At 42.8% G+C, this 26,584-nt stretch overlaps 1 protein-coding gene across 1 annotated transcript in view; it reads right to left on the reverse strand.

Annotated features, from left to right (window-relative positions):
- The window catches only part of MSH3 (mutS homolog 3), a 198,399-nt gene that overhangs the window by 112,154 nt on the left and 59,661 nt on the right, over positions 1-26,584 (reverse strand). Inside the window, 2 exon segments of the mRNA XM_045285208.1 lie at positions 7,507-7,621; positions 10,070-10,182. Coding sequence (XP_045141143.1) covers positions 7,507-7,621; positions 10,070-10,182 — 228 coding nt within the window.

Here is a 26,584-nt window from a genome sequence, read left to right on the forward strand (position 1 = left end):
TTTCTTTTTTCAGTTATTTCTGTGGGGTGTGTGTGAATTTTGAGTTGTACTGACAAACAATTCATCTATCATCCGATTCAATGATTTAGACACACTAAAAAGAGGTGTGCAGTGTGTCTTAGTTTCCTGATGCTCCTGTAATAATAGCAGGACCACAAGAGGGCAGTTTTAAAGACCAGAAACTTACTTTTTCTTGGTTCTGTGGTAGTTGCTGGTTGGCACGCATCTGGTACCCCAGGGTGCAGAGTGGAACTGCGGCACTCCACACGATTTTCATGGCTCTGGCTTTTCAGAAGTAGATTGACAGGTCTTACTTCCAGGGTGCCGCTGAAGGGGTTCGAACAGCCACTTTCAGTGAAATACTCCAGGGCTTAGCCATTTGGCTGGATCTCCAAATGAGGACATTGGCTCTTTCTCCACTTTAGGGAAAACCCTGTCTCAGCTTCTGTAGGTTCTTCTTGGCATTCTTTGAGATCCCTCTGGGCCATCTGCTTCGCCCCTGTGTAGTGGTTACACACTGGACTGCTAACCGCAGCTGCTCCACGGGAGAAAGACAAGGCTTTCTACTTCTGCAGAGAGTTAGTCTCAGATACCACAGAGGCAGTGCCACCGTGCCCTACAGGGTCACTGTGAGTCAGAATCAACTCGACAGCAGAGAGTTTGCTTTGATTTGTCCTTACTTGTATCTATGTCTACAGCTATGTCGATCATCACACCTCACACCCTATGGCTTCATTAACATAACAAAAACCCCTGTTCCTAAATGGATCTGGGCACCAGCACCTTATTTTGGAGGGACCGAATAGAATCTGTAACAGGACTTGGGATCAATGTCTAATCAATGTTCCATGTGTTGAGACATGAGACTATTGCTACCCATGTCCCTGGATAGCTAAGCTTAATGTACACTCTAGGAGCGGTTTGGATATGCTATCAGGAGAGACCAGGCACCATGCTTGGTCAAGAGAAGGGGCAGCAACAAAGAGGAAGGCCTTCGATGAGATCGACTGACAGAGTATCTGCAAATGGGCTCAAAATAAGCACAACTGTGAGGATGGTGCAGGACCGAATAGTGTCTCTTTCTGTTGTACCGACTCCACGGCACCTAACCGGAACAACGATGAGTGCTTAGGTGATACTTATATACGTAATTAGCCTGACCCTTAAAGGGTGCCTAGGGCACATGGTTTAGTACTGCAGAGAAGACGTGAAGGGAAAGACCTAGGACTCTCACCTATAGTCCCTCGCAACTTCCATTCCTTGCCAAAATGAATGTGATAACTGCAAATGTCTAGTTACTTAAAATTAGCTCCCAACACCAGATCTTTACAGAGAAAATGTGCAAGTTCTTTTCTTAATTAGCAGTATCCATAATGTAGTGTAGGGTTTTTTGGTTTGTTTTGTTTTTACTGAATAGGTTACGTAAACCTCAAATTAGAGGATTCGTTAAGCGAATATCTGCCCAGGTTTAATAAAGATGAATCAAGCGCCGGGCACTCTAAAAGTGGATTGATGCCCAGGACACACTACCAGAAGGGCTCAACATGCCTTCGCATTGCTCACAGGATGTTTGGTGTTGATATAGTAGGCTGGAGGCTTCCTTCCAAGTCCAGAGACATTTTCTACTTTTAGGGCCTGTTTACATTAGGAATTATATACATTTCTGAAGTAACGGTTGCATCTGCCAGCATCCCTGGGTATTAAATAGCGTATGTTCACTGACCTGAAATACTCAGGCAATTCTATATCATTTACCCTGGGGGAAGAAGTCAAATTTTCTGTGCTTTTAAATGAAGCTCGTAAACAATGACTGGCTAGAATACAAGCTGCAAGACCTAGACAGAAATCTTCTAAGAGTCGAGAGAAAATATTTCATTAATATTTCAGACACTGAAAATACAAAGAAAAACTTTTATCCTCAAGCTTTATAACCGGAGGAAAATGGCCTTGCTGAAAGCTTGTCAGAGAAATTTAAGATTTTCTTTCATTCTCATTCTACTTTTAAAAAGAAAGAAAATCAATCATCCTGATTTAGACGAAGGCAGTACATATTGCAGACCTTATCTGAAAGGTCAACCCATGACAAAGATTCTATTTAAATACCAATAATGTTATTCTAAAATTGAAATATACACAAAAAATCTACCACACTAACCAAGCAATCTATAGGTGAAAAGTTTCCCTAAACAGTTTTCAGAGCTCAGACCCTCAGCCTGAGTCCAACTTTCTGAAGGTTAGTGTTATTAATGAATTACAGTGTACAATACTATGCAAAACTTCAGTTTTGTTGCAAATTCACTTTTAGTTGATTTAGTTTTTAAAAAGGACTATGTCTGCATGCCAGACACATTCTGAATTTTCAGAGAGCTGTAAAAACATCCAAAAGATACCTCTGAAAGACACTTCTTTCTTTGCATTCCTAAGTGCTGCCAAGATTATTAAAGAGGGAAATAATAGTGCCAAGGACCCCCAAGACCATTCATAAGCTCAATGGCTTGCTAGAGCTCACAGGACTCACACACAAGGGTCATCAATAAGCAGGACTACAAAACCCTAGGCCTTTTTAATAAACAAAAATATCTAAGTGGAAAGCTATTGTTTCTCAGCATCTCCTCCCTCTGGGTCTGCATCCTTCTGAAGGCACTGTTTCCATCTCTCCACCTCTTCTTCCCTGAAGAGATCTCTGCTCTTTGGTTTACACCACATCAAAATGGCATGTTAGGCAGCCTCCAAGGATGTAAACCATGCTCCTTTTCAATGTCCTTTGAGTTCAGAGGACAAAAAGGAATCTGATGGAGCCAGTCCAGGGTTACAGGATGGATGGAGGATGGTTTGTCAGGGAAATTCTCCTAAGGAACCCTTGCTCCCCTTAGAAGACGGAGCAGGTACACGGTTGTCGATGGAAAAAATGTCCTCAGCACAGCACTCCCGGCCTTTCCGTCACCAATGCAGTTCTCAATGTTCTTAACAGTTCTTCCTAGTACGCCCCAACGATTGGTTGGTGTCAATCAAGAAAATGTGTAATGATGGTCCCTTTGCGATAAAAAAAAAAGTCAATATAACTCCTAAGCTGACCTCCCTGCTTTGCATGGACCTGGCCCAACAGATCCCCTCAGAAGTCACTGTTTTGATTGGACCTTTGCTGAAGGCACCTTAACAAGAGTAAGACAAGAGTACTCCACCCTGACGGCTGAGAAATGCTGCAACACTTTGTTTGGAAGAAACCAGGACGCGCGTGACCTGGAACCCAAGCAGCAGCATTCTACATGTCCTCCATTCGTCTGACTCCCAGCTATCATTGACGGCCAGGAAAAGACACCGAACAAAATCAGAAAAGAGAGTGAAGACCCATGTGGCACGGTCCAAAGAAAGCGAGCTGCAAGATTCCAATCCTAGCAACAAGCTGTGGCCACATGTGTGAACTATCACCCACCAGGAAAGCATATTAGAGATGTTGTGCCCAGGGCTTTATGGTGCTGGTAGCAAGGTATGTGCCAAAATTCTAGCTCCTGGAAGAAAGTAGGTATTGAGAATAAACCATGCTGTTTAAACAAATTTTAAAAATTGACATACAGAATCATCCTATGACATAATGGTGATCCCCAAATCTAAATTTCCAGGTGACAGGCAAGAGAACTCAGTCTGGGGCCTACTATGCTAATTCTTTTCTGCATTGAAAAGGCCATCTCCTTGCAGCATCAGGTGTCACGTTTATTGACTTGTGGATTCCTCCTGGTTTGCTCTTCATTCCTAAAATTATCTTTTCTTTCATTGTTAAATGCAATCACCTCATTTCAGAGGTTTCCTACATCCCATTTTTATGTTGTTCTTTCACAGCTAGTAAGCCCTGGTGGCAAGCCTGAGTCAACACTGGACTGGTCAATGAAAGGTCACTAGTTCAAACCTACCAGTCGCTCCTTGGAAGAAAGAGGAGGCTCCCATAAAGATTTATAGCCTCGGGAACCTTATATCGGGTCACTACAGGTCCAAATCAACGTGATGCAATGGATTTTGTTTTGATTTGTTTTGTGATTTTCACATCTAGTATAAAGTTCTTAGTATCTTTTTGCTCCTTTTGAAATAATCACGGTTGTTATTCATTTGCGGGCATGCCGTTCTGGCATGCACGTGTCTACAGGGATGCTATCGTGCTCCCTCCTTTCTTTCTTACAATCGTTGCGGGTGACATTTGACTCTTACACAACATCAGGTCATCTGTGACTAGAGACAGTTTTACTTCTTCCTTTCTGATCTGAATGCCTTTTATTTCATGTTCTTGCCTAATTGCTCATGGTAGAGCTCTCAGTACAAAACCGAGTAGAAATGGCCAGGAAAGACCTTCTTCTCTTGCTCCTAATCTTCAGAGGAAAACATTCAGTCTTCATCTAAATCGAGGGAGGAGGGTGAAATTAAACTTCAGATTCATCTTAAGGGTCTGTTTGTACAACAGCAGTACATGCATTATCATTCACATTTCATTTTTAAGCAAGGTGATGGTACCAGTTAGATCACTATCTATATTCATGACCTTGTCTCACAAAGATATTTTGACCACCTTAAAAAAAAATCAAGTCTACTTCACAGGATAAAAAATTCCTCTTCTTTTTTTTTTGGTGTTCATTTATCCATAACTTTCCACATTTACCCACTGCCAACTAGGTGCTGGGCATATGTTGAACACTTAAAATATATAAAACACGGGGGCCACACATTAGGGCTGAAGCTCTTTGGAATGGCATTATACACTAGAAACATACTAAGGTACCAACATTGATGAAGCTCAAAGACTACAGGTCTTCATTATGGATTATAACTAAATGTAAAGAAAATAAAAATACTCACAATTAGACTCATAGACACACATCATAATAAAGAGAAAATACTGAAGCTGTCAAGGATCTCATTTTACTTGGATCCACAATTAACCTTCAAGGAAGCAACAAGTCAAGAAATTAAATGACATATTCAATTGGTACAAAATCTGTTGCATAGGCCTCTTTGAAGTGGTAGAAAGGACTTACGTGTGTCTGACCCAAGCCATGGTGTTTTCCATTGGCTCGTGAGCATGTGAAAGTTGAACAACGAAGAAGGAAGAAGGAAGAAGAATGGATGCGTTTGAAGAAGAGGACGGGCCTTGATGAGAAGATGGACACAGAGACTAACAATCCACTCAAGGGGACAGAGGAGGAGGGTGAGGACCTGGCAGTGCGTTGTCCTGTTGTACACAGGGTCGCGGAGCTGGAACTGACTCAATGGTACCTAAAACAGGCACTAGAAGCGTCAGTTCAGTGATCCCATATATGTATATGCGCATATATGCACTTGTATATGCATATGTGCATATACATAAATATTTATAAACTTGTCAACATATATACATGTATGTTTTTCTGTTGAGTATTAGTTTTACTTTGAGTTAGTAAGAGAAAGACAATCATCTTTTGAGGCCCAAATTCATCTAAACACATCAGAATCTCATTTAAGGGTTGGGGGGGGGAGCTTGTTGCTTATTTAAATATCAGTACTTCTTTTGCTGATGGGGTAGGAGCAGGCAGAAAATACAAATCTTCACAAGCCAGCTATTATTCATGAACTCCACATCAGAGTTAGCGGGTCCAAGTGATAAACAATCAACTGGTTGGGTAGCTGGTTTTCTCCTCCTTGTGAGGATCCAACACAATCAAACATACAGACCAGTGTTTCCCAAAACAGACAATAAAGCCCCTTCAGGGGACATTGGAAGGACAAAGGGGAGCTGCCAAAGCAAACATCTATACTATATGCTAGGTTATGGGCTATAGTTCAAAAAAAAGTAATTGTCAGGGGGTGCTATGTAATTTTTCTTCTGAAAAGGGGGTGGTAGGCCAAATAAGCTTGAGAACCTATAATACAGACCCATGTCTATAGTAAGGCTCCTGTTATTGGAGCTAAAGGTACAATTCAATGAGATATAAGGCCAGGCCTCAATGTTTTAAATTAAATTGCTCCGACATATTAAAATAGATAAGGATTAGTAGCCCCCAGGAACCTCAGCCTCTACTACCCTAAAACCAGAAGCACTAGATGGTGCCCAGCTGCCACTACCAACCACTCTGATTGGGGTTACAATAGAAGGTCCTCGATAGACTATGAGACACATATGGAACAAAACTAAAAATCATAATGAAAAACAGTAGGTACAGTAGGTTAAGATTGGCAGAACCCCTGAGGCTATGGCCTCAGACACCCCTCAGATCTGGAATGGAAATCCTCCGCAGGGATCATCACTCAGCCACATGAATAATAATTTCAGGACGGTGGGCGTGCCTTTAGAGCAACCAACCACGTGAGAGCTAAAGCAGAGCATCTGACCCCGGACAGGGCTCAGAAAGGAAAAAGGGGCAAGAAAAAGGGTCAAAGAAACAGGAAACACAGCAGAGGAAGAAGCGCTGTTCCATGCCAGGGAGGTCGTAAAACAAAATGTGCATGAGTTGTTGAATGGAAAACGAATTTGCACTGTCGCTTACAATAAAAAGGTTTTCAAATGACTTATTAAAAAGATCCCTCGTGCTTGCCTGCCTTTTGTTTCTCCTCAACAACCTAGCTCTGGCAACATCTCTGCTCCCCAGTTCATATTCTGCCATTTCACTGAACCAGCTCCTGTCTGCCCACTCACTTATGTAAAATGGGAAGTAGCTTACTATGCAGAACCAATAGGTAGCCGGTGTTCTTGGGTGATAGTGAGTAAACTCAAACTCACAGCGACCCTATTTGAGAAAAGAGAACTAGTCCATGGTTTTCTTGGCTGCAAACTTTATGGAAGCAGATAACCAGGTCTTTCTCCCAAGGGACTGCTGGGAGGGTGTGAACCACCAACCTTTTGGTGAGCAGCCAATCGCTTACCCATTCTGGCCCCAGGGCACCCTAGACTCAGGACAGAGTCAACAAGTCAAGGAAAGGGGCTAAGAAGGTAAAAATTTTAAAAGCAAGAAAAATATCCACTTCCTTTTAAAAATTATTCTGCTTGATAGTAAACCAGTATTTTTTTCATAATGTCTACTGTAAACCTTAGAATATCTACAAAGCTAAATACTTTCAAAACCTGTGTTTTAATAACCTGTGTTTTTAGCCACTAACCCCTTAACTCCAGCTTCCGGTTCTATCATACAAGAAGTGAAACCAAAAATAAGGTGACAAAATTCCACAAATGATTTTAAACTACTTCTTTATACAGTTAGTAAAAAGCACAGAACTGTAGTCAAAGATATAACACACCAAATAGCTACCATTAATACAATGTACTTGACAAGATTCTGAAGAGTTTATCAATATTATTGAATTAATCGATGCTTTTAAAATCCTTTAGGAACACTACCAAATACTTTGTTCATGCCCCCAAATGAGTGTTCCATCAACAGCAGGTAAACTTTTCTGAGTTACAGTAGTTTCCAAACTCAATTTAAGAAGTCTTCTTACGTAACTCATTCATTCATTCATTTATATTAATTTTTTTGAGAACTGACTTACTTGGGCTTGGAGAGCATTTTTTCTAAGTTAAATTCTTTGAGGTATCTGATTATGGCAGCCAAAGAGCCAATCACCGGCTTTTCCAGATTCATGATGCCAGAAAAAAATTGAGACCCTGAAAAAAGGCGCAAACCATCATTAAAATTATTCCTCATCATTAAAACAAATTTGAAATTGAAGAAAATGTATTTAACAGTTATTCTAATTTAGAAAATGAATAGCTTTCCATCTTTTCTCCCTCGTTCATCCTTAACCCCTGACAAAATACTCTGACCAGAGCAAGCATAAGGATCCTTAAGAAATGTACATCAGTACACTGGTACAGATAGGAACTGAAAATACAGGGAATCCAGGGCGGATGAGCCCTACAGGACCAGTGGTGTGAGTGGCGAAACAGGGAGGGTAAAGGGAGAATGGGTAGGAAAGAGGGAACCGATTACAAGGAACTGTGTGTGACCTCCTCCCTGGGGGACAGACAACCGAAAAGTGGGTGAAGGGAGACGTCGGGCAGGGCAAGATATGACAAAATACCCATTTATAAACTATCAAGGGCTCATGCGGGAGGGGGGAGCGGGGAGGGAGGGGAAAAATGAGGACCTAATGTCGGGGGTTTAAGTGGAGAGAAAATGTTTTGAGAATGATGTACAAATGTGCTTTACACAATTGATGTGCATATGGATTGCGATAACAGTTGTATGAGCCCCTAATAAAATGTTTAAAAAAAAAAAAAGAAATGTACATCAGATCATGTCGCCCTCTCAAAATTTTTCAAAATCCCAGTTCACTGAGAGTAGAAGCTGAAGTCCTTACAGTGAACCCTAAGACTCCATATAGTCTGCTGCCCATCTCCTCTTCATCTGTCCTCCCAACACTCTCCTCCTTAGTCACCTGGCTCCAGCACACAACCTCCTCCTTGTTCCTCGAACATGCCAGGCACACTCTGAAATCCAGCACTTACACTCCCCTCTGCCTGAAACACTGTTTCTCCATGCAGCTATGTGTTTTTCCCCCCTTAAAATCTTTGTTCGGGGACAGTTCGCAGGGAGGCCTTTCTTCATCACCCTATTTCCCTGCCTTGTTTCCTTCAGAGCATTTATCACCTTCAAACACACTGTGTACTACTGTACTCCTTTTGTTGTCTTCACATTAGCCGGGCTAGCAGGAATGAGGGTCATGGGCCAGGTCAAACACTGATGCATGCTGGTGGGAGTATGAGCTAGACAAATAATGGCTTCTTCATTAAACCATGACACTAATATTTTAATCCTGGCAAGCAACCTTTCAAAATGCTAGCCGTCAACAGATCATTTGTTCAAGCATTCTCTAAAATTATGAAGAAAAGAAGAGAAGGAAAAGGGAAGGTCGGTGAGTAACCGGCTCTTCCTTACATTCCACTGGATGCCAATGCCAACAAGTTGCTAAAATATCACCTTTACAAAGGAAGATGTTTCAGTAATGTGACTGATGAACGGAAGAACAGAGAGCTCTTCTTTGGTTACTTATTAGTAATGACTTGTGATTGTTAGCTGCCATGTAGCCCACTGGGGTAGTTACATAATCTGGTGTCAATTTGGGACTTGAGAGGATTAAAAGTAAAGGGGTGGAGTCTAGTCTGTCAATCAGATCATAGCCAATGAGGTCTCTGTGTGTGCATGGCCTTCTCCTGAGAATTCTGGGAAATTTGGTATTTCCTCCTTGGAGGCAGGAAACACCTCTCTCTCTCTCTCTACTCACTCCCTGGGAGACTCTCTACTGACAAGGCTGACTTCCTGCGAGATATCCCTGAGGCGAAGCCTCATGGTCCTACCCTGATGCAGCTCTGGGTGCGGAGAAGCTACGTGGAGAACCCTGGCAGCACTGAGATGCTTATACCGCCACTAGACCCAAAGACTTCCTACCCACTGGCCTGTGATCATCCTGCATTCAACGTCACTGCATGTGTTTCATGAGTCTGAAGAGGACTTTATAGGCCAGTATTGGACATATGGGCTAATATCGAACTTATGGGCTTGGACTGGACTGGGTTGGGATGCTTTCTTAATGTAAAATTACCCTTTATATAAAACTCTGTCTTATACATATAAGAGTTTCTACGGATTTGTTTCTCTAGTCTACCCGGACTAACACACCCACACAAAACGCTAACTGGTCCTACATCAAGTGGGTTATGAATTCTACTCTTCTGGTGTAAGGGGTTTCCACTGACTGCTATTCAAAACGAGACCTCCAAGCCTTTCTTCCCATCTATCTTATACTATACTCGACCACAGCCAAAAGACCAAGAAGCAATGCAGTCTATCTTATTCTCAAAGCTCCACAGACACCTGCTCAGTATCAAAGCAACATACAGCCCTCCATTGAGAAATGATACCTGCACATGAGGCGCTCTGGCCAGAAATCAAATTTATATCCCCTTCGTGAAATTTAAATCTTCTGAACCAATGATCTCTACTAACGAGCTAAGCACCAGGTTTTTCTTAGATTGAAAGTCAAAAGCATACCTTTAGCCAAATCTAACTCAATCCAATTTGAAGGCATGGGGAAATGTACAGAAAATATTTACCTTTGGTGTCAACTGCATCTTTTGCATAAAAATCTGTGACCACCTGGAAGGCGTGGCTGTATTCAAAATGGATGGCATCCATCCTTTCAACTCGGATTCTGTCATCCCGTACACTGAAAGAGGAAAATGAGAATTCCAAAGGTAAGTATCTATACTTGGCATTTCAAGCTTTACTTTGACATCCCAAAAACACACAGACTCTATATTCTCTCTCAAAATAGGAAGAGATTTCATAAAATATAATGAATTCCATTTTTTCTATCAGTTTTCTATATGACGTGTGAACAAATGTTGTCAAATCTTCTCTGATTCCTAGTGTCCCCATGTACGACAGAACAACACATGGGCTGGTTCTGCGCCAATCTCGAAACCATGGCTGTTTGATTTGGAATGCTCTCTAACCGGAGGGGCTCATCTTCCAGCATGCGATCAGACAAGGTTCCACAGTTATCCATAAAATTTTCACTGGCTTTCTGGTTTGGGTTTTGTTTTCCCAGAGTAGATCACCAGGTCTTTATTCCTCGTCTGCTTCAGTCTGGAAGCACCACTGAAACCTGCCACCGTGGGGGTCCCTGCTGACATGTGAGACACTGTAGACAAGCAACACTGTCCAACAAACTGAGAGACAAGTGGTGGTCAACATCACTTAGTACTTTATAAATAATCTTCCGAGAAGATGATTATGGGAAATTACTCATTAATAAATATGGAGGCAGAATCAGCAATTGAGGAATCTGGGCAGGGCATATGAAAGCACTGTGGACTACCTCTGCGACTTTCATGTCATCTCACATGGTTTCAAGACTTTTAACAAGCTGTGAAATTGAAAAAATTCAATAAAGTATCATTTAAATTTAATTAGATTATTTGTTTACTCTATCAATGGAATGGACAATAGAGTAATTCTTTCTTGGAAGAGGCATCTGCCTGGTTAACTTTTTGCTAAGTCCATTCCCAACATTGCCTCTGGGCAAATAAAATAATTTCCCCTTAGAAGAATGCTCTTTTATTAATGTTTTTGTCCCTTTAATACATGTATAAATTTACCCATGGAAACAGCAGTCAAGAAATCAAATGATGGGCAGATCTGTTGCACAAGACCTCTTTAAAGATTCAGAAGCAGAAGTAACGATACCACTTAGAGGACTAAGCTGCACCTGGCTCAAGTCAGGGTATATTTGATCAAAGGTCACTTTTGAGAGATGCCCTGATCACCCTGTGTAAGACAGCTTTCCTCAATAAGAGCCCTGTGCTGTATACTGCCTGCTCAGGCAACATCCAGCCACTTACATGTCCTACGAGGCTATAATAAACCAAAACATCAGACCCACGGGTGTTGTCAATTCCCACTCACAGCCCTATAGAGAGTTCCCGAGGCTATAAATCTTTATGGAAGCAGAAAGCCTCATCTTTGCCCCTCGCAGCTGCTGGTAGGTTTAAACGCTCCACCTTGCGGTTCACAGCCCAATACTTACCTGGTAATGCCACCAGCATCCTCAGAAGATTCCAAAAGAATTTAGAAATCACTATGGGAGAGGGGAGGTAACAAATGCCACAGCTTTCTGCACACAAAATATGTGTCTCGTGTCTCTTACACGCAAAGTGACTGTGCAGCCAGTACACCGCCTACAGTACGCACTTAGGTCTTGATGGTCCTAATAAACACCTCTATTACAGTCTTCAAGGAGCCCTGGGAGCATAGTGGTTGGGCTGCTAAATGTAAGGTCAGCAGCTCAAAACCACCCGTCACTCCTTGAGAGAAAGATAAGGCTTTCTACTTCCATAAAGAGTTAGCGTCTCAGAAACCCACAGGGCAGTTCTAAGCTGTCCTATAGCGTCGATATGAGTAGGCAGTAACTCAGCGGCAGTGAGTTTGGTTTTTGTTTTCTTTTGTTGGACTGGCTTCGTATGTATTGTACTTACAAGCTAAAAGGTTTACTGTAGTACAGGACATGCTTTGACTCATAAGCACTGCACTGAATCTCACATATCAGACATCTCTTGGGGGCTGTAGCATAAGTGCTCCAATTTTCTTTCAACAACATTATGGTGAAGTGCACCCAAACACAGCAAAACTGGTGCAAGAAATAGCAGCAGCAAGACTCGAAGGCGAAACATCAATTGGGAAATGAAACACAAGGTCATTAAACAACATGAAGGTGGAAAACCAGTGAAGGCTACTCAACAATCATGACAATTCTCAACAACAAAACAAACTAATAATTTTCCAAGCTGTTAAAGGATCAGCTCTCCCCTGAAAGCTACACAGCTAATGAAGATGCAGGAGGGGCTTGTATCAGAAATGGAGACACTGCTAATGACCTGGATTGACACAAAAAAAGAATCCCTCTTAGCACATTGACAGTCGCTGCTAAGGCACACAGCTAATCGGAGAAGCTTAAAGACAAAGCCAGACAGGTTAGGACGCAGGGCTCACACAATGTCTAAATCCCAGAACATCCTATTTCACAGTGTTACTGAGATGTTAGGTGACACTAGACTGTATCTAAGATCCACGAGGGCAGGGACCTTTATCGGTTCTATTTCTGTGGCACTACCCAATCCCCTTGAGGGTTATTATCCCCACTTCATAATTTTTTTAATTGAGCTTTGAGAGATGTGTACTATAGATAATGTCACAAAGAGATAATGGGTTGGTATATATTTGAAGCCAGTGTACCTTGTTCGAAAGGCTTCATTTGCTCTACTGCAAGAAAGTGCAGGCATAAGCTGCTTCAGGAAGAAATCTAAGAAGGGGGATTTCCTCCCATCTATGATGCTGAAATATTGTCACATCCTAATCCACTGGAGGGAGATTATCAGACTAACTATTGCAAATCTTAATTTTCACAAAATTATCAAATTTTATCTTCCTGTAGACTCCCTTAATACCTGGATTTTGAGAAGCCTGTAGCAAAGTTAATGTTTGGCAATTCAAAAAGCAATGAATGGCCGTACATGAAAACCAATGTTTTTATACAGGTACCAAGAGTGAACACAGAGGCTGGTTACTCAATTACTGTTCTAATTAATGTTTCATTTAATAAGCAGATAAGGATTTAGAAACCATTCAATTTGATAAAAATGAATTTGTTAAAAAAAAAAATGTCAGTTATCCCAAGGCTTTCATGAAGCATTACAAGAATGTTAAATTCACCGTTCTGCAATCTGTATTACACATTCTTACATAAGCTGCCCACCCCCGCCCCCAAATGGTTCAGGGATAAAATCTCCTATCTATCTGTTCCTGGAATTTTTTATTTTAAAAAGCCTGTACAGTAAGTTCAAATCAATGGATATTTGGCACAAAAATCTATTTGTACAACTGGAAACCCAGTGACATGTACCCAAAGAAAATGTGGTCAAATTAGGTTTTAGTAACTTCTACTTTAAAGAGAACTGTCCATCTTGATGTTATGGATTGAATTGTGTCCCCCAGAAATACATGTGGTGGTGTAGAGGGTTACGTGCCGGGCTTCCGTCTGCAAGGGCAGCAGCTCACAACCAGCAGCCTCGCTGAGGGAGAAAGATGCGGTTCCTGTAAAGAGCTGCAGTCTCAGAAACCCCCAGGAGCAGTTCGACTCTGTCCTACAGAATCATTATGAGTCAGAATCCACTCGATGGCAGGGAGGCTTTTTTGGGGGGCAGGGATCATGACCCCTATTCCTATGGCTATAATCCTATTTGGGAAAAGGGTTTCTTTGGTGTGTTAAAGAGACCACCTCTGTGCAGGGTAAGTCTTTGACAGAGAGAACAAGCAACTCAGGCGGAGAGAAGCTAGCAGAGATGGAAGAAGCGAGAGATGGCCTTCCACATCCACCCAGCTGAGGGGCCAGTCACCTGCGGCTCTTGAGCCATATGTGGCTCTGAAGTGAAACTAAAAATCTTTTAAAGGATATTATTCAAATAATGGTGACGTCATTTGTTTGTAAAAATATGTTTATGGCTCTCAAATAATTTTAAATGGTTGTGAGGGGCAAGATTGGTCCTTCCGTCTCAAAAGTTTGATGACACCCGATCAAGATTAAGAAGAAACCAGAAATGAAGAAGTAAAAAGTGAACAGGGATAAAGACCTTCACAAAGTCAATACAGAAAGCAAGCCCACAGCTACAGCCAGTGCCCTGAATTCAGACTTCCAGCCTTTTAGTTTAGGTGACAAAAATAAACGTCTGAGTATTATAGCAATACCCCTCACTCGGGGTATGTCTGGTGTAGCGACACTGGACCACGAGGACCACTGATTTCCTCACACTGTCTGGAGGACCTGCCCAGGATTGTCTATAATGCACAGACTCCAAGGGATTACCCATGGCGATGTACACTCAGTGTTCTCTTGGCAGTGGTCCCAAACCAAACTAACTGTCATCGACTCGATGACCTCTCGTAGCAAGTCTACAGGACGGGGTGGAACTGCCCCTGTGGGTCTCTGTGACTGTAACTATTTACCCAAGTAGAAAGCTCCGTCTTTCTCCAGCTTGGCAGCTGGTGGTTTTCAACTGCTGACTTTGCAGTTAGCAGAACAATGTACAACCACTACACCACCAGGGTCCCTAGAAGTGGACAGTAAAGACCTTTTTATAAAGAAAAAAATTAAGGAAATCATCTATACTTAGATCACTGGATTGAATCTAAAAATGGTAACAATGTATTCCTATTCCCTTTACCACGCTCTACAGAGGCTGAAAGGAGTGGCATAGTGGGCTATGTGCTGCCCGGCTAACCGCAAGATCAGCAGTTCAAAACCACCGGCTGTTCTGTGGGAGAAAGATGAGGTGCTGTACTCCCGTAAAGAGTTACAAGCCACAGGGGCAGTTCCACCCTGTCCTATAGGGCGGCGATGAGTCGGCATCACCTCGATGGCAGTGAGTTTGGTGGGTTTTTGAGAGAACTTGAACAGAGCTGTGCATCTGGGTCTCGGAGCCCTGGGTCTCAGCGTCCGCTCTGTGCGTGAAGCGAGAACTAACACCGGGACATGGATCTCGAGCATTCACAGGGTATGCCACGCTAGGCTTGGTGGGTGAAAATCCCTATTTGAATGAAGAATCTTCTCATGTAGTCTGTTTCCCTGTCACCAAATAACATTGTTTCTGAAACATTAAATAGTAATAAAAAACTCTCTCTCAAAGGGCTGTGAAGTCCACACTAAAACAAGGGAACTTTAGACCCAATAATATATTTTAATGCCAATTGGAACATAAAATCAGTGATTCCTAGAGTCAAAAAGCAGATCATCTATAGAGACTTTACCCTAAGATTCAATTATGAACAAAGAAATGTGAGTTTGCCTGTTTTATGGGCTGTGATGTTGTTAGGAACCACAATTTTTTTTCTTTTTTCTTTTTAAATCATTTTATTGCAGGCTCATACAACTCTTATCACAATCTATACATACATCCACTGTGTCAAACACATTTGTTGCCATCATCATTCTCAAAACATTTGCTTTCTACTTGAGTCCTTGGTATCGGCTCCTCATTTTTGCCCTCCCTCCCCGAACCCCTCCTATGGACCCTTGATAATTTATAAATTATTATTTTGTCATGTCTTACACTGTCCAATGTCTTCCTTCATCCACGTTTCTGTTGTCCGTCCGCCAGGGAGTTATATGTAGACCCTTGTAATTGATTCCCTCTTTCTACCCCACCTTCCCTCTACCCTCCCAGTATCGCCACTCTCACCACTGGTCCTGAAGGGATCATCCATCCTGGACTCTTTGTGTTTCCAGTTCCTATCTGGACCAGTGTACACCCTCTGGTGTAGCCGGATTTGTACGGTAGAATTGGGATCATGATAGTGGTGGGGAGGAAGCATTTAAGAACTAGAGGAAAAGTTGTATGTTTCATCGTTGCTACACTGCAGCCTGACTGGTTCGTCTCTTCCCCGAAACCCTTCTGTAAGGGGATGTCCACTTGCCTACCAATTGGTTTTGGGTCCCCAATCTGCACTCCCCCTCATTCACAATGATATGATTTTGTTCTTTGATGCCTGATAACTGATCCCTCCGATACCTCATGATCACACAGGCTGGTGTGCTTCTTCCATGTGGACTTTGTTGCTTCTGAGCTAGATGGCCACTTGTTTACCTTCAAGCCTTTAAGACCCCAGATGCTATAGCTTGTGATGGTTGGGCACTATCACCTTTCTTCACCACATTTGCTTATGCACCCATTTGTCTTCAGTGATCCTGTCTGGAAGGTGAGCATCATGGAATGCTAGGTTATTAGAACAAAGTGCCCTTGCGTTGAGGGAATATTTGAGTAGAGGCCCAATGTCCATCTGCTACCTTAATACTATAAATACATGCGTATATATCTATTTACATGTGTACATGCCTGTATTTAGACCTCTATAAATGCCCTTTGCCTCCTAGTTCTTTCCTTTATTTCCATATACGTTCCTCTTGTCCCACTATCATGTTCAGCCTTCATTTGGGTTTCAGTAATTCCTCTTGGTTACATTGCCCTTGATCAATCCCTAACAGGCCTTTTACACCCTCCTCGCCACCAATTTTGGATCACTTGTTGTTCCCTTGTCCTTAGGTTTGTTAACACCACTTCCTTTTCCCCACCCCCACCCCTCTCCCATGTCCCCCTGGAACCATCGGTCCCTTTGTTTTCTGCTCCAGATTGTTTAGCTTGCCTACCTTATCTAGATAGACCTGCAGAGATAATAATATGCACAAAAACAAGACAGATCAAAACAAAGCAACAAAAGAAAACAAAACAACAAAAGCAATGACAAAAAAAAGAAAAGCCGGTAAATAGTTCAAGGTGTTTGTTGACCTTTAGGAATGTTTTCTGGTCAATTCTGATGGGGCACCACACCCTGGCCCCAAAGTCTGTTTTTGGTATTCCCTCGGGACTTCCTTGCTCTGCTCCCCTTGCTGTTGTTTTGCACGCCCTTAGTGTTTTACATCAGTGTGACGGTGTCAGATTGGGCACAATTCCCACATTATGTCTCCAGTGTTGTCCCCCATAGGGCTATGGGTCAGCAAGGGACATAATGTCTCATAGTGGGGCCGGCCATATAGTCCTCTCTATGCATTGACTGCTCTGAGCAGGGAAATCGTCCTAAAGGCTTGGTGGGCCAGGATGTGCTCCACTCTCTCTTCCACCCCCTTCAGTTGCTCCCATGTGCTCTGATCAGACACGTCGGTCTCCCTGAGCTGTAACTTCAGTGCTATCCTCTGAAGTAAATTCTTCTGAGGGGAAGGGTGGCTGTTCACATAGTTGGGATTGGGGCCAGGCCCTCAGACCTCCCTACTGAGGAACCATAATTTTCATAGATGAAACAACCCTTGCTAAAAGCTGATCAGTTACTCTGGGAAAACTCACAAGGCCTCTTCTGTGTGCAAATCCTGATAAAAATAATATTGACCAAGTTCCAACCTGCCCAGCTGAGTGATTAATTCTCTCCTCTGGAAATAGAAGGTAATAGAATTCAAACTGAATCAGATAGTCAGATGTCACACAGTTCAAATGTCTCCGTATTAGAATTCATGTGTAATTATTGATTTTGTTACTGCTCATTATAGGCAATTACTGCTGGTTTCATATAAGACTGTGGGACTTATATAAAGACAGATCACCTGGAAATATTCCAAACTAAAAGGAAGTGCCTGAACTAGAGATCAGCATGACTTTTAATGTTTATACCTTATACTGAGGTTCTCTAGAAGGGGGCCATGAGGAAGTAATGGGAACAGAAGGGGAATGGGAAAATGATAACAAACACTTGCTATGGAAGGATTGTTCTTACTTAATAAACAACTGCCCGAGGACCTTTACAACCAGAAGAGAACTGTCCAAACTAGTGCATTGTTTTTAGGGTGTATCTGAATCACTGGCTCCAAAATAAAATGAGTTTGACTACCAGCTAAAGAGAGACAGAGTATCTGTGGCTAAAATATGAAGAGCTTCTTCATATTTTCTGAATATGAAGCACCCAGCTATGTTCCTAAGCAGCACTTCTCATTTACCCAGGAGCCTCTGCACTTCTCATTTACCCAGAACTGGACACTCCTCTCTAGATACAGCAGAGATTCCCATCAGCAGTTTGGCTCAGACCACCCAGTGGTTCCACACATTGAAAAGGAAACAGGCCATGCTGTGGCATATCCAGGCAACAAAGGAGGCTGTGTTAGGCCAGGCTGACTAGAGAAACAAATCCTTAGACACTGATATATGTGTAAAAGAGAGCTTTCTATCAAGATGTAATTATATATCAAGTCCTGTGAATCCAATGGAGGTGGCCCTGGGAGCTCTCCAATGACTGGATGGCAGGACAGTGAAGGCAGACAGAGACAGAGACAGAGACAGAGAGAGAGAGGTCTGACTCTAGGGAGTCATTTATCTCAGTGGCACCTCCAAAACTTCAACCTGATTGACAGGCTACATTCCACCCATACACTTCTATATCTTCAAGGTGACACCAAATTATGTGACACACAGAGGTGGATTATGTCCTGGCTCTCTGTTTTGCAACTAACGAGCAGTAATGGAGCCGGGATGCAAAAGTGGGAAGCCAGTATGCAAGGCGCTGCCTTGTGCGTGCGTGCGTGCGTGCGTGCGTGCGTGCGTGCGTGCGTATGTGTGTGCGTGTCCTAACTACTGCAGTCCTAGCAGCAGAATGAATGGCAATATCACCGAGCGCAGCCACAACAGTCTCGGCATTGTCAGAAGCAGCTGTGGTCCAGCAGCAGCAGTAGCGTGTAATGCACCCACGTCATGGAGATCTAGGGCAGCCGTCTCCCGCTCTGGAGTCCTAGGAGCAGAGTTGGTAAACAAAGTCTAAGGGGAGAGGCATCATGCTCTCAGCTGCAGCAGGCACCTCCTCCCAAAGTGGTCAGGTCCCCACTGCCTCTCCTCTCAGGCAAGATCTGCAACCTGGCGCCTCAGAGCAATCTAAAGCCCACCTGCAATGGCTTTGGGATGACTGGTTTACTGGGGTCCATGCCTGGGAATGGGGATTTGTATGCAGGAAACGGCACCAGGATACAAAGCACAACAGCCATAGGTTTTGCTGGTCATTATTACAGCAGCCCTGAGAAAAAGACCACTCCAGTAGTCTGATCATTGAAATACTGAGCTACTATTGATCCCTTTAGATACAGCATCAAGGCCCAGCTGTGTTCTAGCCTCTGACTATGCCCATTAAAGAACCCTGGGGAAAGATTGGAGTAGGGCATGAAGTGTATAAGCCAACAATCACCGAGGCAGCAAGGTACCCTCCAAAGAGCAGTTGCAAACTCCAACACACCGCGTGCTTCAGAAGGCGGTTCTCTCCCCCAGAGCCGAGATCTCCAGCAAGAAGCGGAACAGCAGCCCGGCCTGCACTGCTGCATTTGGAGTCCTGGACACCACAAGGCTGAAAGTGCAAAGCTCTCTAGTGGGTATGGGGCATGGTCCACGGCTGCTCAGCAGTCAGCTCAGCAGCCAGCCCCACCAAAGCTCTGACTGTGAAACCAAACGAGCCAAACGCGTTGCCATCAAGTTCATTAGGGCTCACAGCGACCCTCTAGGGCAGAAGAGAACCATCCCTGTGGGTTTCCACAGCTGCAAATCTTTGTGGGAGACGTAACCAAACAAATGTTCAGATGCTATGTATCCCAGCTAGAGACAGCGCTCAAAGGAAAAACCGTATTGCCCTAAATGCATTTATTAACAAGAAGTTGAAATAAATGAAAGAATACAGTGCAGAAAAAGAAAGTTGACAAAACATAATGAGGCTAAAAACAGAACTTTAACCTCCCTCAAAAATTAAACCAGAAAAATAACAGCATCAATACATGCATTCAAGAGGTACATCCTAGAGCAGGAGAAAGCCCTCAAGCAAGAACCTTACCTAACTTAAGGGAGTTGGAGAGTGTACAAGCACACAAAATGAGAAATAATAAAAGAGAGATTCATTTTAAGCAGTGGAACAGGATAAATTAATAGATTTGTTCAGGGTCCATTTAAAACCTGGCCCTACATAATATATTCTCCAGCTTACTGCCTTCCAGGTTGATGCTGACTTATAGGATGGGGTAGAAATGCCCCTGTGAGTCTCCGAGATGGTAACTCTATTGAAGTAGAAAGACCCATCTTTCTCCCATGGAGTGGCTGGTTGGTTTCAAACTGCTAACTTTGTGGCTAGCAGCCCAATGCGTAACCATTATGCCACCAGGGCTCCATAAGATATATTCTAGAAAAGATAATTTATAAAAATTGCATTAGAAGAAGTAGTTTGAAGAAACTAATTTCCCTTTTAAAAAAAATTATAAAAACACTACTCCTCTAAACAAGCAAACAAAAGCAAAAGTGACAACCTCCTATGTTTTCACAGAAATTCTACCAAATTTAAGGGGGGAAAAATAGAGTTAAAACACTTTCACACTGTGGGAAGAGAGCACAATATATTCATACATACATTTGATAAATTAAAAAATCTATAAAGCTATTCATTAGCAGCATTTATGTGACAACAAAATATTTAAATCAACCTAAATTATCCAAATCCATAGGTACCTATTAAACATTTTATATTGCAGCTATATCAGGGTTAGGGAGTGAGCGAGAAAGGTTTTACAGTCTATATGGAAAGGCAGGAAAATGTTGGACTGCTAAGCACAAGGTCAGGAGTTCAAGGCCACTAGCTGCTCCTCGGAAGAGAGATGAAGCGAACTGCTCCTGCAATGACTGGTCCGTCTTGGAAACCCTACTCAGGGTAGCAATGAGCTAGAACTGACACCAGGGCAGTGGGTTTGGTTTGGGGGGTTGTTGGCTTTTTAGGGAAAGACCTCTGAAGTTTATTTTTGAAGGGAAACTAAGAAAGCGCAGAACAACACATATAGAGTGCTACCGGTTGTGTTTTTTAAAAATACGTAGTTGGTCTTCCGTATGTATGCATCAAATATGACTTGAAAGTAAAACAAGGAACCAGCAGCAGTAGGCATCGGTGAGAAAGCAGCTGGTTAAATGAGGGACAAGGCGGAAAGGGAAACTTTTCACTTTAATGTTAGTGATGCTCAGTTTTGAACAACTGGTCTATACTACTTATTCAAAAAAATAAATATTGTTTATTAAAAAAGAGAGAAATAAACAAATGCTGGCAGGTCTCATGTAAGTGAGGTCTCATGTTCTTCAATTCCCTGGGCTTGAACCCAGGGAGTTGGGAAGGCAGGACAGCTGAAGCCATCCAGCCTGCTACAGAGCATGACACGAAGGCAAACCTTCAAGGGATAGCAGAGGTGGCCCCAGAGAGAAAGAAGAGCCCCTCATTCCCATGTCCAGTCTTCCTTTACAATTTCCATTTACGTGTGCCCCAGAAAAATCACTTTGACTTTTAAAAACTCCATAGAAAAGCACTAGAAAGCATGGGGGTTAAAAATAAAGAATCTCTTACTGTCCATAGACATAAATGGACGCAGTCAGGGGGAGAGTTTCCTAGGAAGATGGCAACCACTACGATGGCCATGTGGCCACAGGCAAGCCGTGCACCAAGGATAACGGTGACCATCAGCTGGCAAGTCTACCTCACTGCAAACCAACAAGGCAGACAGCGCACACGCTGGAGATTCTGAAGACTACGAAGACCCCCTCCCCACTAGCAAAGGTTAAGTACCTCCGTCAGGGTGCCACTGGGGCCCAGAAACTAAAAGCAGATTTATAACTAGAGACCATACAGGGACAGAGGGAGCTCTGTCCAGATCCAACCTCCAGGAGAGAGGCTTGCTGGAGAAGACCTGGAGGGCTGGGAATGAGAGTTTATGCCTGAAGCCCAGGAAGAAGTGGAGGCAAGCAGCCTGGGACCTGGGCCACTCAAAAGGCCAAGGAGGGAAGTCTGGACTGCTGCCATCGATTGGCTTCTGACTCTTGGTGACTCCAAATCTTTCAAAACCTTTCCCTAGCTTGTTCTATGCTTTTGATTAGAGAGGTTGTTCCTGGTTGTTGCGTTGTTTGGGCTTTAAGTAAAGCGCCATCAAAAACTCCTCATTGGTCTTAGCAAACTGGCAGCAAAGTATTTCTGTCTGTAATGAGGGTTGGAAAACTGCGCGGATGAGAGCGCTCAAACTTCAGAGACCAGGGGGAAAGGAGGGCCGGAGAGGGAGAGGGAATGGAGGCAGCAAGCCCAGGCCTCTGGAAGGGATTCATGTCTGCCCTAACCTCCCAGCTCTCCTTCTGTCTCCCTGAGAATCTTCTAGGAAGACACAATTCTCTCGTGGCTATCATTTAAAACCTCCATTTTCTCTTAATCTCGCAATCCACCGGGTCCTTTGACCTACCGTCTACACGCCACACCCTTTCTAGTTTCACTCAACCAGACTCATCTCCCAAGATGCATTCCCGGATGAGGAGCCAGCGCTGGGATGGCCTGTGCATTCTACTGGGCTCACAGGACTGTGGTTTGTAAGGTGATTCCTTTACAAACAACACTACTTTGTTTTTAACACACGTGCTGTTTACCATAAAGGTTAGTGCCAGAGGGATGACAAAGACTCATTCACAAAATAACACTCACAGACACCAAATCAATTCTGACTCACAGCAACTCTCCCTATAAGACGGAGTGGAACTGCCCCTGCGGGTTTCCGCAACTGTAAATTGCTACGGGAACAGAAAGCCTCATCTTTCTCCTGTGGAGTGACTGGTGGTTTTGAAATGCTGACCTTGAGGTTAGTGGCCCAAAGCATAATCCATGATACCACCTGACTTTGGTGTTCACAAAATAGTAACCAGCTATTCTTTCAAACATTCTCCATTTGAAATCTAGAGCAGAGCTTAAAGACAAAACAAAACAAAACCCCGGCCATATAACATGTTTTAGGAGGCCATATAACATCCCAAACCAGACTCATAATGAGTAGCACTCCTGCCCCTGTGGGTTTCCGAGACTCTCACCCTGGACAGGGGGAGAAATCCTCGCCCTTGTCCCACAGCAAATGGTGAGTTGACACCAGTGACCTTGTGGCTCGCAGCTCAAATGTGCAGCCCACTATGCAACTAGCTATCTAACCTTAAGCAAATGACTTAAAATCTCTGCTTCAATCTCTTCATCTATAAAATATATATTACAGTAATAGTTTCCTACTTATTCGGGTGGTTCTGATGGCTAAAGAAGTCAATATAAATAAAAACTAAAGCACTGAGAACAGTATCTAATAGATAGTGTTAGCTATTGGTGATGTTAGCTATTAATATCATTATTAACATTATTACCAGATGAGGCTAGATATACCACGCACATGCTCAAGGAAATGAAAGAGAAGGAAGAACTCTTTAGAATATACCTAATTAGACAGGGTAGCCCAGAATTAAAGATGGGAGCAATAAGGAATAATCCCAGGAGCAATCAAGATTAATTCTCTACTAGCACCTTCTCCACTCCGGGGCAAAGCTGGCGAAGGCTGGGAGAGGCTGTTAATGAGATTCCAGCCGACACCGACCATCCCTCCCGCCCACCAAACACCACCTCACCCCGACTGCTGACACTGGAAACGTCTTGCAATGGGCGAAAGCCATTTCACTTCGTAAGTAGAATTAAGAGACCGAAATGAAAAGGTCACTTGAATAGCAGTCCTCTAATATAAGAGAACACAAGTCATAGAGATGCTTATCTATCCTAAGATTACGCAGCGCTTAAGGAAAGGAGCCCTGGTGATGTAGTGGGTTACACATCAGGCTGCTAACTACCAGGTTAACAGTTCAAAGACATCAGCTGCTCCTCAGGAGGAAGATGAAGTTTCTACTCCTGTAAAAGATTTAGGGTCTCAGAGGAGGTACACTGGTACAGATAGGAACTGAAAATACAGGGAATCCAGGACGGATGAGCCCTATAGGACCAGTGGTGTGAGTGGCAAAACAGGGAGGGTAAAGGGAGAATGGGTAGGAAAGAGGGAACCGATTACATGAAACTGTGTGTGACCTCCTCCCTGGGGGACAGACAACCAAAAAGTGGATGAAGGGAGACGTCGGACAGGGCAAGATATGACAAAATACCCATTTATAAACTATCAAGGGCTCATGCGGGAGGGGGGAGGGGGGAGGGAGGGGAAAAATGAGGACCTAATGTCGGTGGTTTAAATGGAGAGAAAATGTTTTGAGAAACGATGTACAAATGCGCTTTACACAATTGATGTGTGTATGGATTGGGATAACAGTTGTATGAACCCCTAATAAAATGTTAAAAAAGAGAGAGAAAAAAAAAAAAAGAAAGTACATATAAAGCAAATAAATAAATAAATAAAAGAAAAGAAAAAGAAAAAAAAAAGATTTAGGGTCTCAGAAAGCCACAAGTCAGAGTTAACTGGATGGCAGTGATATTTTTTGTTTTTAATTAAGGAAAATGAACAACAAAGATTGTTAAACTCTAAAATCTGAGTTCAGAATGTCCTAACTGTGCATTAGTTCCCAAATGGTTCCATGGTTCCACTTGCTCAGTTTCACACACACAGACACCTATGCTACACCCACCTCTAACTGCATCAGTTAAGATGACATTAGCATGTAGGTGTCCAGAGCCTCTATCCCACCCCTGCTTCTAACATGTGGTAAATAACGTAAGACAAAAAAACCTATTTTAAATGAAAGCCTAAAAAAAATCAATGTCTAAAATATCCAAAGTAGGAAGACAAAAACCTAGGTCACTGTTCAAAGCAAATTTAAGACAAAGCCTTTGGCATCCGCATAATTCAGTGGGACCAGAAAGGCGTTTACAGAAGTGGAAAACAACTGGACATCTGTACGGAGGGAAAGAAACCTCAGCCCCAATTAATTCAAAATAAGTACAGGCTTCAAAGTAAAAATTAAACTATCAAGCTTCCAGAAGAAAACATAGGAGAAAGTCTTTACGATCTTGGTACAGGTAAAGATTTAATAGGATACTAAAAGCATTAGCATAAGAAATAAATAACTTGGAAAATCAGATAAAATTAAAGCTTTCTGTTCATATTGAAAAAAATTAAAGACAAACAAAACAACTGAACTACCATGGAGTCGATGAGGGCTCATAGCAACCCTATAGGGCAGGGTAGAATTGCCCCTGGGGGGTTTCCAAGATAATGTAACTCTTTACAGGAGTAAATAGCCCCATCTTTCTCCCAAGGAGTGGCTGGTGGTTTCAAACTGCTGACCTTGCTGTTAGCAGCTTAACGGATAACCACTACACTACCAGAGCTCCTTTATTGTTGCTGGGTGGCATCAAGGCAGCTCTGACTCATAGCGGCCGCTTGTACAAGAGAACAAAACACAGCCCAGTCCTGCACCCTCCCACAATTATTACGTTTGAGCCCCTAGTCTCAGCTAATCTTTGAGAATCTTCCTCTCTTTCACTCACCCTCTACTTTAGCAAGCCCGGATGTCCTTTTCCAGGGCTGGTCTCTCCTGACAACATGTCCAAAGTGTGTGAGATGCAGTCTCATTATCTTCGCCTCAAAGGAGCACACCGCCATCCTCTTTCCAAGACAGACTTGTCTGTCCGTTTGGCACTCCATGGTACTTTCATCATTCATCACCAGCACAATTCAAATGCATCGAATTACTGTATATACTCCAGTATAAGTTCACCAAATTATCAGCCGAGGCACCTAATTTTACCACAAAAACTGCATTTAAAAATGTGCTGAAAAACTCGGCTTATACAAGAGTATATATGATATATATAGCAATATGTGTACACATGTGTGTACATATGCATGTTTGTGTGTATATGTACACATAGGTGTACATATGCATGTGTGCGTGTATATAGATAAGCAAAAGATTATAATCCAGAATGTATACAGCCTTCTTTACAGTTTAGTGAAGAGATAAACAATCCAATTGTTTTAATGGACTACAGAAGATAAATGGTCAATGAGCACATAAGAAAAAGTTCAACATCTTCAGTCATCAATAAAAAATAAATCAGAGCCATAATGAGATACAACTTCCCCCCTTCTACTACGATGTCTACAGTTGAAAAGGCCAAGAGCCAGGAAGGAAATGGGGCAACCACCACTGTCAGACATGGCTGGGGGAGAATGGGAGAGTGGAGAATGGAGGAGCTTTCGTTCTGGTGTACACAGAATCACTATCAACCAGAACTCTACCCCACCACATACATACAAAATGTATGACCCCCCCAAAAAAAATTGCTACACTGTTCATAGCAGCTGGAATATCCCCAAACTCGAAATTGCCCAAATGTTCAATAGGTGAATGATTAGGCAAACACTGGCATGCTCATGCAATCTGATAATACTAAACATTACCCAGAAGCACCCCACTGGCACACACACAATACGCATGACTCTCTGGGACACTACACTGAGCAAAAGGAGCTCTTTGCAAAGGCACACACACTGAAAGGATTCCATCCATAGGAAATTCTAAAACCATCTAAGCTGATTTATACTGACAGAAATCACATCAGCAGTCACTTGGAGCGGGAGGTGAAGATGGAGAGAAAACAATTGAAAAGAGGTACGAGAAAACTTTCTGGGAAAATAGAAATGGCCCATTTCTTAATCTGGGCTGTTGATAGACAAATATATA

Source organism: Echinops telfairi, unplaced genomic scaffold, assembly GCF_000313985.2.
Source record: "Echinops telfairi isolate 266 unplaced genomic scaffold, ASM31398v2 ScPeMD7_7469;HRSCAF=8507_1, whole genome shotgun sequence".
Classification (NCBI taxonomy): Eukaryota; Metazoa; Chordata; class Mammalia; order Afrosoricida; family Tenrecidae; genus Echinops; species Echinops telfairi.